General features: G+C 41.5%; 1 protein-coding gene across 1 annotated transcript; it reads left to right on the forward strand.

The window, feature by feature from the left end:
• The first annotated feature begins 13,207 nt into the window (after nt 1-13,207).
• LOC111521195 (ret finger protein-like 4A) lies at nt 13,208-14,601 on the forward strand. The gene is made up of 2 exons (XM_023184420.1): nt 13,208-13,493; nt 13,994-14,601. The coding sequence occupies exons 1-2, from the start codon at nt 13,208-13,210 to the stop codon at nt 14,599-14,601; spliced, it is 894 nt and encodes a 297-aa protein (XP_023040188.1).
• The last annotated feature ends 2,187 nt before the right edge of the window (nt 14,602-16,788 follow it).

A 16,788-nucleotide genomic window follows, 5' to 3' on the forward strand; every position in this document is an offset into this window, starting at 1 on the left:
CCTCCAGCGTAAGCCAATCGGATTTTGATTTAATTCTGGCATCAGTGAGATTGTTACTATTGGTATAGAGTTTTTACCAGAAAGGGAGAAGATTGTATTTTAGAGTTATTTTTTAACTAATAAGGAAAAATATTGCCATATAATCATTTTAGTTCAGATCTTGAATATTATGCCTTTTGATGGTAAGACTTGGAATTAAGATTAATTGAAATTTTAAAAATTGGGGTGATATTTAAAAATCTTTTTAAATAAATGGTGCTACTTTCAGTTTTTCATTATAAATGTAAAATCTTTTCACGTTTCCGCTGAAAGAGTGAGTAAACCTATTCAGAAGCTGTTACTAATAGCACATTCCAGAGATCACACTCATTTCTCGAAAGTTTTTCTCCGTAATGTGAAGATTCTAATTAAGACAGTTAATAAAGAAAGCCTGAGACTGTTTCCCATCAGCTAGTGCAAGCCCCGTTTTTCTTTTTTAGTTATAGCATCTAAAATAAAAGGTAAAAGACACTGTTATCTTACTACTTCCCATACGTCACAATATGTGTAAAACGAGATTCATTTCTTTTTTAAAAAAGTGTTCAAAAATGGATTCCTTAAGTATTAAATGTAGCATGGGTGATCAGAGTTGATGGATAAGAATGCAAAATTGGGAGACTGCAGGTAGGGTGGAAAAGGATCTGATTACATCAAGATGATTACGTTAACTGATCTTTAACGTAATCATCTCCGCAGCAATCATTCGAAGGTGATTGGTGCACACTCTGCTCATTTCACATTCAAGGCGAAGGCAGCTCTCAATTCCTTTTGTCTCATGAAGGCAAATTGAGAAACAGAAAACTATAAGTTGTGATGAATGTCTTGTTTCAAATTCTTGGGCATGGCGTTTCTTCATTGATTGCGAGCTGCAATAATCTGCCACGTGTATGTCTAGATATACACACACATATCATATTGTGGCAGGAGAACAGGGAACTGGGGTGACAGGGGGAGGGGTTCAGCAGGTGCAGCCAGCTTGTATAAGGAAAAGAAACAGCAGGTGCTGCCAGTTCCTACAAGCAGGAGGGCAGCAGGTGCAGCACACAGGCTACCTTCTCCCTCCCACGATAACAAGCCATTTCAGCCTCTGACTGACTTCAGGCTGAGTCTCCACTTTGGCCCCTGATTGCTCGCAGACCAATCCTTCACAGCCAACTGGAGGCCTGTAAATGGCACTGAGGGGTGTTGGCGGGTTCCTTTCGCTTGATAGAAACACTAATGAGGGTGGTTCCTGAGCCGCTTGCTCAAACCCGCTCCTACTCTGTAAATTGTCTTCAATAAATCTGTGCTCACCCCATGGCATTTTGTTCGATTCCTTGTCCAATACACCAGGAACCTGGACAACTGACATGTAGGGCCTTCTACTGGGTAGCGGTATCTATACATACACATGCATATAGGAGATCATTATTTCTTATTGCATAATTCTAATCATCTTTCTTTTACAAATCCTTTTAAAATATACTCACAATTTGGGGGCTAGCAATTCTCTGGCTTGTAATTTTATTGACTCTTGCTCACACACCACTCTAACATTTTTTCCTTTTATTTACTTTGAGCAAATCATGAGAGAAATATATATTGTCTGTGGGAACACCAGATGGACTCAGTTGGGGAAACCAGCCAGCCCACTGGTGGATCCATTTACCTCTGGAATATTCTGCCAAAATATCCTTCAGCCTGGAATTACATTTATGCTCATGTCTTGGGTAGGAATTCTTCCATTAAGAATTAGAGAATAGCGGCCAGGTGTGGTGGTTCACTCCTGTAATCCCAGCACTTTGGGAGGCTGAGGCCGGTGGATCACCTGAGGTCGGGAGTTCAAGACCAGCCTGAACAACATGGAGAAACCCCGTCCCTACTAAAAATACAAAAAATTAGCCGTGTGTGGGGTCTCATGCCTGTAATCCCAGCTACTCGGGAGGCTGAGGTAGAAGAATCGCTTGAACCCGGGAGGCAGAGATTGCAGTGAGCCGAGATCGCGCCACTGCACTCCAGCCTGGGCAACAAGAGTGAAACTCTGTCTCCAAAAAAAAAAAAAAAAAAAAGAATTAGAGAATAATATATTGGGATTCCCAGCACATTCATGGGGTTGAGCCCTGGAGGTCAAGGTTGTAGTGAGCTACAGTCATGCCAGTGCACTCCGGCCTGCGTAACAGAGCAAGACTCTGTCTCAAAAAAACAAAACAAAACAAAACAAACAAAAACCACAACAAAATGTTGCCCGATTTTTAAAATTTCATTCATTCCCAATTCCAAATGTTATCACCAAGAGGCACAATATTTAAGATCCAATCTAGATGTTAATATGGCAAGATGTTGTCCATAATAATTAAAACAAAACAATCTCCGGATACAACCATCACTTTTCTTTGTGGCAAAACCCCTATACCAACAGTAAAAATCTCACTTGTGCTGGAATTAACTCAAGATCTGACCTCATTAAAGAGGAGAGACCGGGGGTGAATAAGATGCTCGGGGAGACCCTCTCCAATAAATGCCTTTGGAGGTCGATCTCGCTCCTAGTATGAGCTGTCTGTGAAAGCCAGAAGAGAACCTACTGGAGAAGAGGTGTAGAATTTACTTTTACTTTTCAAATTTCTACAGAAGGGCAGAAATGAGAGAGTAAGTTCTGGGAGTAATGTCTTCATTTGACAAGTGTTGTCTAAGGTCAACTCTATGCACACTGTACGTACTTGTGGACACAGGGTCTCTGCCCCGGCAGCAGTAAGTAAAACTTAAAATGTCAATACACAGGATACAGAAATGACAATCTTTGTTTTCCTGAATAGAACAGGAATGCTGCTGACTTGATGGTGAAGAGCGTTTCAGGCACTGACTCACCCAACATCTCAGGTTCTGCTGTGGGTTTCCTTTTCCCATATGCTGTGGGTTTTGTTTTCCCATTTCCCCCCTTTTTCCACCATTGGCAACCACTATTTTGAATTCTACTCTATTTCCATGTGTTCAGTCTTTACAGATCCCTCATTGTTGGGGACCAGTCTCAACATCACCCATAGGGTATCTGAAGTCCGGTGGCGATAAAGGAATGAGAAGAGACTGGTTAAGATTTCATAAAGGTGGGAGCCAGAGGGCAACATGGAGACTGCAAAAGGCCCCGAGCTGTGATCTCCACACTATTTATTCAGTACAATCACTTAGATCTAAGAAGCAAATGTTCAGGGCAAAACAGTGAAAGGGAGGCGGTGGGTCATAGGCGTAATCCATAGCAATGGAGGTTTAAATAATCTCCTTTGTGCTCAAACAGCATATCTTTAACTTATCCAAGAGTAGCTAGTGGGAGCGGGCTTAACTAGGAGACTGCACGTCTGTTCACATTCCAATGCTTCAAAGGAATGTCTTTCTCCTTGAACACACTGTTTATAGATAAGACAGCAGGTCTCGCTCCGAGCCTGGGAACATCATGGCAATTAGGGAAATAATGGCTTTCCTCCTCAGAGCCCTGTTGTGGCTTTCCACAACGTATTGTACCATGTTTTTATGGCCAGTTTATACAGGTACCCCACAAGCCCTTTTCCCACCCCCACGTGAGTGTGATCATACAGTATTTATCTTGCTCTGTCTGATTTATTTCATTTAGCATGATGCCCTCAAGGTTCATCCATGTTGCAAATGACAGGGTTTCCATTTTTATATGCCTCAATTTCTTTATTCCTCTGCCAACAAACATTTAGGTTGTTTCCACGTATTGGTTATTGTGAATACTGTTGCCATCAAAGTGAGAGTGCAGACGTCTCTTTGACAAGATGATTTCATTTCCTTGGTATTTATACCCAGAAGTGGGGTTCCTGGGTCCTATGGTGATTCCATTTTTAATTTTTTGAGATTTCTACTCTTTTCTCTACTGGTTGTACCAACTTATATTCCCAGCAACAGTCTCTGAGAATTGCCCTTTCTACACACCCTCACTAACACTTCTTATTCTGTCTTTTTTATCATGGCCACCCTAACAGATGTGAAGTGATATCTCACGGTGGATTTAATTTGCATTTCCCTGGTGATCAGTGAAGTGAAGCACTTTTCTGAGTACCTGTTGGCCATTTGTGTTTTTCAGAGCCATTTTGACTCAGGTTCTTTGCCCATTTTAAAGTTTAAATGTGCCCAATTGAAAGAAAGTTAGTTGTTTTTGTTTTGTTTTCTTTTCGCTATTGAGTTGTATGAGTTCCTTATATATTTGGATATTAACACAATATCAGATATAGGTTTGCAAATATTTTCTTTCATTCTCTAGGTGCTCTTCCCATGCTGTTGCTTGTCTCCTTGGCTGTGCAGAAGCATTTCAGTTTGAAACAGTCTAATTTATTTGTTTTTGCTTTCAGTGTGGTATCATGCTACAGGTTTCGTGCCACATCTTGTTGGACAGCTGCGGGAGTGGAGAGTCTACAAATCCAGGCCGGAGATGTCCATCTGAAACATAACACGAACGACATATGTAATTATAAATGTATTTTCTAGTAGCCACGTAAGAAAAGAAAAATGAAACGGGACTAGTTCATTTTACTCACACAATGTCACCGTTTCAACATGCAATCAAGTTTTAAATGTTCTCAAAGAGATAGGTTACATTTTATTTTTTTCATTATGTCTTCAAAACTGAGTGGGCATTTTATGCTCTTAACACATTTTAATTCAAGTAAGCCTCATTTCAGGTGCTCAGTAGTCACATGTGGCTGGTGGCTGTTACATTGGGCACCTCAGGTATAGACCCTTTCACCAACGCAAGGCCTCATGGAATCAAGTCCTTTATTCTAGCTGGTCTTTCTTTTCTTTTCCTTTTTCTTTTAAGACTTCGCTCTTGCTGCCCAGGTTGGAGTGCAATGGTGCGATCTCGACTCCCTGCAACCTCTGCCTCACGGGGTCAAGTGATTTTCCCGCCTCAGCCTCCCGAATAGCTGGGATTACAGGCGTGTGTCCCCATGCCTGACTCATTTTGTATTTTTAGTAGAGATGGGGTTTCTCCCCGTTGGTCAGGCTGGTCTCGAATTCCTGACCTCAGGTGATCCAGGTGCTTCGGCCTTCCAAATTGTTAAGATTATAGGCGTGAGCCACTGTGCCTGGCCTGTAGCTGGTCTTTCAAATATTAGAAGTTCATGAATGTAAGTCATTTATATCTGTACCAGCCTGGGCAACATAGCCAAACCATTTCTCTACAAAAATTAAAAAACGCTATGCAGGCATGACGGTGCATGTCTGTAGTCCTAGCTACTTGGGAAGCTGAGGCAGGAGGATCGCTTGAGCCCAAGAGTTCAGAGTTACAGTGGGTTATGACCATGCTACTGCACTCCAGCATGGGTGACAGAGTGAGATCTTGTCATTAAAAGAAGAAAAAGAGACGAAGCAAAGATAAGTATTGGAGAGAACTGGGGAAATGGAGACATTGTACCGTGTGAGGAAAAGGAGGCCGTTGTATTCTTTTGGTGGAAATGTAATTAGTGTAGCCTATTAGTGTAGTGTAATGTGTACAATTACATAATTAGTGTACACTAATGTAATTAGTGTAATTAGTGTATGGAAAACAGTATGGAGGTTTCTAAAAAAATTAAAAATGGAACTACCATATAACCCAGTTATGAATATATATCGATATATATGAATATATATCGAATGGAAATTAAACCAGTATGTTGAAGAGATGTCTCTTCATGTTTATTGCAACATTATTTGCAACAACTAAGATACAGAAACAGCCCAAGTGTTCATCAATAGATGAACACATAAAGATTATGTGATATGTGTACACAATGGAATATTATCTTCAAAAAGGAGAAAATTCTGTCATTTACAACAACATGGGTGAATCTAGAGGACATTATGCTACATGAAATAATCAGACACAGAAAGACAAATACCACATGATCGCACTCATATGTGGAAAGTAAAACAAACAAATAAAAAGTTCATTTCATAGAACCAGAAAGTAGCTTGAGCTTCCCAGGGGGTAGAGTGAAGAGGAACACTGGGGAGGTGCTGGTAAAAGCAAACATCCTTGCAAGCATTTATCCTTTGTGTCACAAACAACCCGATGACACTCTTTACATTATTTTAAAATGTATAATTCAGTTATTATTGATGATAGTAACTCTGTTGTGCTATCAAATAGCAGGTCTTACTCATTTTTTTCTATTTTTTTTTTTTTTTTTGGTACCCACGATCTGTCCCTACCTTCCCCGAATTCCCCTACTATCTTTTCCAGCCTCTGGAAACCATCCTTCTACTCTCTAGATCCATGAGTTCCATTGTTTCGATTTTTAAAATTGCTTTCTTGAAGCTTTCAATGAAACCACTTCCTTCCTCAATTTTAAATAATTCTGGGGCTGGGCGTGGTGGCTCATGCTTGGAACCCCAGCAAGCTTGTAACCTCAGCCTTTGGGAGGCTGAGGCGGGCGGATCACAAGGTCAAGAGATTGAGACCATCGTGGACAACATGGTGAAACCCCGTCTCTATTAAAAATACAAAAATTAGCTGGGTGTGGTGGTGCACACCTGTAGTCCTAGCTACTGTACAGGCTGAAGCAGGAGAATCACTTGAACCCGGGAGGTGGAGGTTGCAGTGAGCTGAGATTGCACCACTGCACTCCAGCCTGGGTGACAGAGCCAGACTGTCTCAAAAAAAAAAAAAAAAAAAAAAAAATCTGATGTTATTGCTCTGTATTCCCAATTTATGGGACTATTTTCAGAATATTCCCTCGTCTCTTTTCAGAAATGCTTCCTCTGAGTGCAAATTATCCAGAATAAAGAACGGAAGTCTTTCTCCAAGGACAGGCACAGAAAGGAGGGCTTCATTTAGACAAATTAGGATACACCTGCGAAGGTTGCAGACATCAGGGAATTCTGAGGTGGGGAAGATGGCTTCAAATGGGGGTGTTTTCCACACTAAAAAGACATAGGGCCCAAAGTAGTCAGAACGGTTGAATTTTAGATTATGGGACGACAAGACTTCTGATGGAATTATGATGGTCATTATTTGGAAATACGACACAGCACTGAGAAACGTGCCCAGTTGGAAACATAGTAAAGAGCACCCGTGAGCTACCTTCAAGATTTTATTCCACAGCTGATTATGACTTTGATTCTGAAGTTATATTAAAAAAAAAAAACACACATAAAAAACTTTTAAAGTCAGCTCTTTGGCTACCCTATCAGGATCTTCACATAATTGCCAGAAACAGTCAGTCCTCACCAGAAGTGGCTGGGATGTTTTGCAGTAGGAAGGCTGGGATGTTTTGCAGTAGGAAGCCTGGGGTGTTTTGCAGTAGGAAGGCTGGGGTGTTTTGCAGTAGGGATACAATTTTTTCCTCATCGGAGAAGCCCCAGACTGTCCATGTAGACGATTTCACTGATACTACAGATGCCGTAATACTGCCGTCTCAGGTCCGGGAACCCTGTCCCTGTAACTATCAACTTGGCTTTTCCTGACTGACACTTCTCCACACAGAGTTTGTTGCCATAACCAGCCAGGTGAGTTCTTCCTTATGGTTAGGGCAAAAAAAAAAAAAAAAAAAAAAAAAAAAAAAAAACCAAACAAGGGGTCTCACAAAGGAGAGCTAGATTTGGTCAAGCAATCACATCGGGCTGGACAGGGCTACCCCACCCACGGCCTGGCTGGACTGGCAGGGGCCACGTGCTGGGGAGTGGTCAGAATGGGGCCAGAATGTTCAGGTTCACGGCAAATTGCTGTGCCCTAAAAATGCTGACATTGACAAACTAAGCCAAACGTGGGTGGTGAGAAGCACTGAGCTTCTCTTTGCTGTTAAAGAGGCATATGCTTGTGACATTGGACGGGGCCCTGGGATTGGAAACCACTGGTGCCAACCATGTAAGCCTTGGGTTCTATGACACACGTGTCGGGACAGGGCATGGAGAACGTAGCCTTCCTAAGCAGGATGCTGCAAGACAGGTTCCTTCACACACAGAAGGCCCTTAAGTTACTGAGCTGAGAATGGGCCAGGAAAGCCTTACCACCGTCCCAAGGGAAGGCAGCAGAGCTACTTTCTGGGCAAAGATCCAATTGGAAAAAATGTTAAAAGTAACTAACACCCGAAATCAATCCCATGAGTGTGCTGGGAATCCTAATATGCCATTTTCTAATTCTTAGCAAAAGAATTTCTCACCCAAGGCATGGGCATAAATGCAGTTCCATGGAAAGGGGTATTTTGGGAGACTTTGCTCGAGGCAAATCGTTCCACTGGGTTAGAGTTTTCCACAACTGAGGTTCCTGCTGTCCCCAAGGAGAACATAAATCCTGCTCATGATTGGTTCAAGATAAATACATGAAAGAAATGTTAGGGATAAATGTCCCTTGAATAAGAGTCCCTAGAGTTGACAAATTGGAGAATAACCCCTCCCAAAACTGTGAGGACTTTTTAAAAGGATTTGTAAAAAGAAATTAAACTTATTAAAATAATGAGATATGAAATAAATATCTCATATATGCATGTGTTGGGTGTGTATGAACACAATCATATGGCAGGTTGCCATAGCTTCCAATCAATAAGCAAATGTAATGTGCAAGGATTTGTAATAAAATATGGGTCACAACGTAGAGCTGTGTGTTTTTACATTTGCCTTCTGAGACCAAAGGAATTGAGAGCTGGGAATGTGCCTTGCCTTAGGGTTCAAAATAAGAGTTTCTAGCAAACACCAGGAAACGATTCCTGAGAAAATGATTCAATGAAAGACCAATTAATTTAAACACCTAAATGTAACCAAGTCCCCTTCCATACTACCCCCAATATGTTAATTTTGCCTTCTCACTGGTCAAAGTCTGAGACTCATCTAATATCAGGAACATTTTTGTACATTTTTCAAAAGAGAAATGAATCTAATTTTATATATGTGGCGATGCATGCAAAGTAGTAAGATTATAACACTATCTTTTACTTTAATGTTGGATAATCTCAGTAACAGAAAAAACAGGACTTTTATTTGCCGACCGATGGCCAGTCAACAGTTTTGGAGTTTTCGTATCAGATTTCTAAATAAGAATTTTCACACTATGGAGAAAATTGCTTTGTGAAGGAGTGTGGTCTAGTAAGTGTGATTTTCATAAAGGTTTCTAAACAGGTTTAACTGACTTCCTTGATTGAAATGTGAGGAGATTTTGCGTGATGATTAAAAACTGACACTAGTCCCATACATTTTAGAAGAATTAATAATGTTGCTCAATGTCAAAAATTCCAGTTGCTTCTTACCACCAACAGACACAATATTCAAGATCTAACCTAAAAGGATTATATGGCAGTATTTTGTTTATATTAGTTAGGAAAAAATCTCAAGATACAATCATCTCCTTTCACTGTCGGGAAAATCTGATACCAAAAGCAGAGAAAGTTCTCCCTTATGCCAGAATTAAATCAAAGCTAATTAGATTAAAAAGGAGGGACAAGGTGGGAATAAGGTGGGTGACTAAACTCTCTCCTATGAAAGCACCCTGTAGGGCATTGTGTCTCCACATTTCGGTTGTACCTGGAAGAATTTGGAAGCCAGAAGGGACCCTATAGGGGAAGAGGTGAGTTCAAGCCTGTGGAATTTATTTATATGACTCAGATTTCTGCAAAGGACAGAACGAAGAGAGTAGTCTGGGAATGAAGTAATTTCCTAATTAAGGAAGTGTTGTCTGAGGCCAGCTGCAAGCCATGAACATTGTATAAACCTGGGGACACTGGGACCTCTATTCCTACCGCAGTAGGTAAGACTTTGATTTTCTCTACCTGGGCTCAAATAAATGACAATCTTTCTTGAATGTCATCAGAATTTGGTAGACCTCATGAGATGGTGCGTAGAATTTCTGCCACTGACTCATTGAACCCCTCAGATTCTGCTATGGATTTTGTTTTATTTTCCAAACGTCCCGTCCCTCTGGCGTCTGGGAAGCACCATTTTGATTCCACTCTCTGATTTTATGACTTCAGTGTTTTTAGGTTCCTAGTAAGTTAGATCATTCAGTATTTATTGCTTTCTATCTGACTTATTCCACTTAGCAAAATGCCCTCAAGTTTCATCCATTTTTAAGGATGTATAATATTTCATTGTATATATAGCACAATTTCTTGATCTATTCTTCTTCCAACATTATCGAGGAAAAGGGATTCGCTGTCCAATGCTCTAGGAGTGAATAGGATGACATGGGGATTTTTGAGAAAAGAAAAGCATTACATTGAAATTCAAATCCTAGGGGGACAGGAGTCGAGCTCTCATCTGTCGTCTCATACTGGCTTCAAATCAGCATTTATTATAAAACGTTCAGAGGGCCTGGCATGGTGGCTCATGCCTGAAATCCCAGCAATTTGGGAGGCTGAGGCAGGCGGATCGCTTGAGCTCAGGAGGAGGAGACCAGTCTGGGCAACACAGCGAGACTCCATCTCTCCAAAAACACAAAAATTAGCTGCGTGTGGTGGTGCAGGCCTGTAGTTCCAGCTACTTGGGGAGGCTGAGGCAGGAGGATCATCTGAGCCCAGGAGGTTCCAGGCTGCAGTGTGTACAATATGCAGTGGAAATTCAGGCTGTGATGTCAGCAAGCTTGTTCTGCACAGACTCCAGCTGGCCATATTGATTCCAGTCCATTTCAGCCAGTTCTTTTGTTTCCTAAACAGTGGGAGTTTCAGTGTTTCAGCAAAGTTGTTTCTTTTGTTTTCTTTTTTTCTTGTGAGACAGGGTCTTGCTGTTGCCCGGGCTGGAGTACAGTGGCGCGATCTTGGCTCACCGCAGCCTCTATCTCCTGGGCTCAAGTGATCCTCCCACCTCAGCCTCCCGAGTAGCTGGGGCTACAGGTGTGCGCCACAATGCCTGGCTAATTTTTAAAATTATTCGTTGGACGGGTCTTATTATGTTGCACTGGCTGGTCTCGAACTCCTGGGCCCAAGCAATCCTCCTGTCTTAGCCTCAGAAAGTGCTGGAATTTGCAAGTGTGAGCCACTGCAACCAGCCAAGTTGTTTCCCTTCTTATCTGCCATCCTGCACACTCAAAACTTTCTGTTAGTTACTGGTTTCTTTAACACTGTTTTTTTTTTTTTTTTTTTTTTTTGAGATGAAGTCTCACTCTGTCACCCAGGCTGGAGTGCAGTGGCGCGATCTCAGCTCTCAGCTCACTGCAACCTCCGCCTCTTGGGTTCAAGCGATTCTCCTGCCTCAGCCTCCTGAGTAGGGACTACCGGCGCCTGCCACCACACCTGGCCGTTCTTTAACTCTTTGGGGCACAATTTCACCAACAGAAACTTGGGTCCTTTCCATGTTTTGCATATTGGAAATAATGCTGCAATAAACATGGGAATGCAGATATCTTCTTGACATAATTGACTTCATTTTCTTTGTGTGTATACCCGGGAGTGGGATTGCTTGATCATAGGGTAGTTCTATTTTTAATATTTTGAGGAATCTACTGTTTTTTATACTTGTAGTACTAATTTACATTCCCATCGATAATGTACCAGGATTCCCTTATCTTCACACCCTCAGCCACATTTGTCTTTTGGATCACAGTCAATTTAACAGATGTGTGGTAATATCTCATTGTGGTTTTAATTTGCATTTTCTTTATCGTGTGTGAAGTCGAGCACTTTTTCCAGCACCTGTTGGTACATACAAACACATTCAAATGTGTTCTTTAGAGAAATCTATTTGGGTCCTTTGGGCATTTTATTTTTGTTTTGAGACAGAATGCCACTCTGTCGCCCAGGCTGGAGTGCAGTGGCACGATCTTGCCTTTGCTCATTTTATAATCGGAATGTTAGTGTTAGGGTTTTTTTTTTTTTTTTTTTCTACTATGAGTTCCTTATGTATTTTGGATATTAACCTAATATCAGATATATAATTTGCAAACATGTTTTCCATTCTGTAGGTTTTCTTGTCATCGTCTCCCTTATTTCCTTCACTATGCAGAACATTTTTTGTTTGACATAGTCCAACTTATTTATTTTTGCTTTTTGTGTAATATAATGCCGTAAGTTTCATGCCACATCCAGGTGGAACAAATACTATGCCATGGGGGTTTTTGAGAAAAGAAAAGCTTTGTGTTGAAATTCAACTCCCAGGGAGAGTATGAGGAGTCCAGCTCTAACCTGCTCCTCATACTGGCTTCAAATCACCATTTATTAGAAAAGGTTCAGAGGACCTGGCATGGTGGCACATGCTTGAAATCCAAGCACTTTGGGAGGCCGAGGCAGGTGGATTGCTTGAGGTCAGTAGTAGATCAGCCTGGGCAACATAGTGAGATCCCATCTCTCCAAAATACAAAAATTGGCCAGGCTTATTATGGAGGTTGATGGTCTCCAGTGCTGTCCAATATAAACATAATGTGATCAACATACATAAGGATAAATTTATTGTCTAACAGCCACATAAATCAAGCAAAATGAAATAAGCCTAAGTAAGTTTAACAAAATATAAGCATTTCACATGTAATACAGTTTTAAGATTCTCTAACAGATAGTTTACATCTCCTTTAGGTCTTCAAAATTTAGTGTATATTTTATACTCACCACACATCTGAATTTAGATAAGCCCCACTTTAGATGCTCAGCAGCCACATGTGGCTGGTGGTTACCATATTGGATAGCTCAGCTGTAGACCCTTTTGCCACTCAACTCAAAGCCTCATACCAACCCATGGCCTTAATTCTTTCTTTTTTTTTTTTTTTTGAGACGGAGTCTCGCTCTGTCGCCCAGGCTGGAGTGCAGTGGCTGCATCTCAGCTCACTGCAAGCTCCGCCTCCCGGGTTTACGCCATTCTCCTGCCTCAGCCTCCCGAGTAGCTGGGACTACAGCGCCCGCCACCTCGCCCGGATAGTTTTCTGTATTTTTTTTAGTAGAGACGGGGTTTCACCGGGTTAGCCAGGATGGTCTCGATCTCCTGACCTTGTGATCCGCCCGTCTCGGCCTCCCAAAGTGCTGGGATTACAGGTTTGAGCCACCGCGCCCGGCCCCCCATGGCCTTAATTCTAGTCAGTATTTCCAACATTGGAAGTTCCGGGCCTGATCATTTATATTTGTACTTATATTGTATCTTCATTCCCTAGTACTAGTGCTTTACAAAGAGTAGGCGATGATGTCTTCATGCAGGTAAAGATGAAAGGGTCCCAGGAAATTTACATGACTCCCATTCCACTCACGTAAAATCTAATCCCATGCCTATTTATTCCCAGGCAGTGGCCATGGCTGAACACTTTAAAGCAGCAAGCAGTTGTCCTATCTGCCTGGATTATCTTGAAAACCCCATGCACCTGATATGTGGATACATCTGTTGCCTCCGATGCATGAACTCACTGCGGAAGGGGCCCGATGGGAAGGGGGTGCTGTGCCCTTTCTGCCCGGTGGTCTCTCAGAAGAACGACATCCGGCCCGCTGCCCAGCTGGGGGCGCTGGTGTCCAAGATCAAGGAACTAGAGCCCAAGCTGAGAGCTGCTCTGCAGATGAATCCAAGGATGAGGAAGTTCCAAGGTAAGGAATCTGTACTACCTGCTCCAAGCCCATAAAAGGCCTTGGAAAAAGCAGCTTTTAAATGTTTTTCCTTTCAATACGGGCATCAGCTGAAGTCTGCAACCTAAAAGTTTGTGATCCCAAACATCAGCGGTTGTCAGTGCTCAGTATATTCACAGGATCTGTGCCAACTGATAATTATGAGAGCAAACTATCGTCTCCTCCTTCATCCATCCTATGCACTAAGAGGGAGAAAAACCTTTAATCAAAATATTGAATAACTTAACAAGAATTTTTACTATGACAAAGGTGGGCTTGTTGCAATTCTATTCATACAGTCTATACGTAAAATTTGACTTAATCGGCGGGCCAGGGAAATTCCTAAGGAAAAAATAGGATCTGAGAATGAACGTGGAACAAAAGAAGTGACGGTGAATAAAATCTTTGGGGCTGTGCAGTAGAAGGGCAGAGGGAGTCTTTAATGTACATCTTTGCTGAACTACTGGGTGTTCTTTCCACAGTGGATATGACCTTGGATGTGGACACAGCCAACAACTATCTCATCATTTCTGAAGACCTGAGGCGTGTCCGGTGTGGGAATTTCAGACAGAACAGGAAGGAGCAAGCTGAGAGGTTCGACTCCGCACTGTGCGTCCTGGGCGTCCCTCGCTTCACTTCCGGCCGCCATTACTGGGAGGTGAACGTGGGCACCAGCAAAGTGTGGGATGTAGGCGTGTGCAAGGAATCTGTGAATCGACAGGGTAACGTTGTACTTTCTTCAGAACTCGGCTTCTGGACTGTGGGTTTGAGAGAAGGACAGATCTACTTTGCCAGCACTAAGCCTCTGACGGGCCTCTGGGTGAGCCCTGGTCTACACAGAGTGGGGATTTACCTGGATATAACAACGAGGGTCATTTCCTTCTATAATGTCGGTGATAGGTCCCATATCTTCACTTTCACTAAAATTTCTGCTACCGAGCCACTGCGTCCATGTTTTGCTCATGCAGATACAAGTCGTGATGATCATGGATACTTGAGTGTGTGTGTAATTAATAATAGCATTGCCAGTTCCCCAATTTATCCTGGGCAAGGCAACTACACACTTGAACACAGAAAACATCCACAGTAAGTGGCCGTGTGCTCGTGACCAAAGGCAAGAACTTCTCTGCTTAGTCCACTTATGGTTCAAAGGTATGGAAGAAAAATGTGGGTCTTTCAATGAATTCTGAGCTCTACTTGTATTGCTGATGAAAAATTGCATATGAAATATAAAGTAGTGTCTTTTTTTGTAATTCATGCTTATGTTTCTTTTACAATAAACGTTTAAAATTTTCAGAAGAATTTGCAAATGTTTTTCTTTTGCTTTGCTGTAAGATCAAGTAAATGTGTTATGGAGGTTATAAACTATATAATAATATAAATGTGACCCCCCCCAAATTAATTGACTTTCTAAATGACAAGGAAACACTGCCTGTTAAACTGGTAAAAGTATGTGCCTGTATGTGTTCAGTTTTACCCAACAACTGGAAAACACACATTCATCTCCAGTATACATTGAACATTCGCTAGCATAGACAGATGTGGCCATAAGACAAATCACATTGACATGGAAAATTGCAATAATATAGATGCTGTTCTCAAATGCCAACAGAATTAAATTAGAAATCAGTAACAAGAAGAAATCTGTAAAATCTCCAGACATGAAAATTAAACATCCACTTCAAAATAAAATACAGATCAAAGGCAAACTTATAAAGGAAATTATAAAATACCTTGAGCTAAATGAAAGTAAATGCACAATATCACAAAATTTGTAGATGTAGCTGAGGCTTAGAGGGAAATTTATAGAAATAGACACTGATAAAATCAAAGAAAATACCCTCATCCGTGATCTAGCTTCCATTTTTAAGTGAGCAAATGCAGTGACAAATTAGGTAGAAACAATACAAAATGAAAACAAAAGACTACAGTAGCAATCAATGAAACAGAAAATGGATAAATGTTATGTAAAATTAAAAAAATTTAAGATGTTTTTTCAGGATCAAAGTAGCAAATCTTCTGTTAGACTGAAGGAGAGAGGAAGGGATGAATTAAAACAATGAGTAAGCAAGAGAAAAGGAAGACAGGGCAAAATCAAAGAGGTAGAGAAAGAAGAGACAGAAACCCTTTGTGATGGCTCAGGCCTGTAATCCCAGCACTTTGGGAGGCCAAGGAAGGAGGATTGCTTGAACTCAGGAGTTTAAGACCAGCCTGGGCAACATAGCAAAACCCCATCTCTACAAAAAAAAAAAAAAATAGCTGGGTGTGTTGGTTTGCACCTGTGGTTTCAGTCACTTAAGAGGCTGAGGTGGGAAGATTGCTTGAGCCCCAGGAAGTTGAGGCTGCAGGGAGCCACGATCATGCCACTGCACTCCGGCCTGCGTTACAGAGTGAGACCCTATCTTCAAAAACAGAAAAGAAAATGTGACATATATACACAATGGAATAGTATTATCCATAGAAAAGAAGGAAGTCCTGTCACATTTGCATCTACAGAAATGAACCTGGAATACACTATGCTTAGTGAAACATACAGCCACAGAGAGAGATATCACATGATCTCATTCACATGGAGAATCTTAAAAAGTGATCTCACAGAATTAGAGAGCCAGACCGGGTGCACTGGCTGACGCCTGTAATCCCAGCGCTTTGGGATGCCGAGGCAGGTGGGTCATCTGAGGTCAGGAGTTCAAGACCAGCTGGCCAACATGGTGAAACCCCACCTCTACTAAAAATATAAGAACTAGCTAGGCATGGTGGTGCACACCTGTAATCCCAGCTACTCGGGAGGCTGAGGCAAGATAATCGCTTGAACCCGAGAGGTGGAGGTTGCAGTGAGCTGAGATTGCACCATTGCACTTCAACCTGGGGGACAGAGTGAAATTCCGTCTCAAAAAAAGGAAGAATAAAAAGAACTAGAGAGCAAAATGGTGTCACCAGGGGCTGGGGCAGTGAGGAAGGAGGGTTAGGGAATGGTTGGCCAAGATACACACAATTTCAGCTAGGCAGGAGAAATAAATACAATATGGCAACAATAGTTAATATATTGTAATATTCTTGAAAAATGCTAAGGGAGGCAATTTTCAGTGTTTTCATAAAAAAGATGACAACTTTTCGAGGACATGCATATATTACCTAACTAGATTTACCCATTTGGCAATGCATCTACATTGCAAAACACCATGATGTACACAATAATTACATACAATTATTCTGACAATTTAAATAAAACAAAATAAGAATCAAAGTTTACATGTTAAAGATGTTCCATTTTACC

The sequence above is a fragment of the Piliocolobus tephrosceles genome, chromosome 21, assembly GCF_002776525.5.
Source record: "Piliocolobus tephrosceles isolate RC106 chromosome 21, ASM277652v3, whole genome shotgun sequence".
Lineage (NCBI taxonomy): Eukaryota > Metazoa > Chordata > Mammalia > Primates > Cercopithecidae > Piliocolobus > Piliocolobus tephrosceles.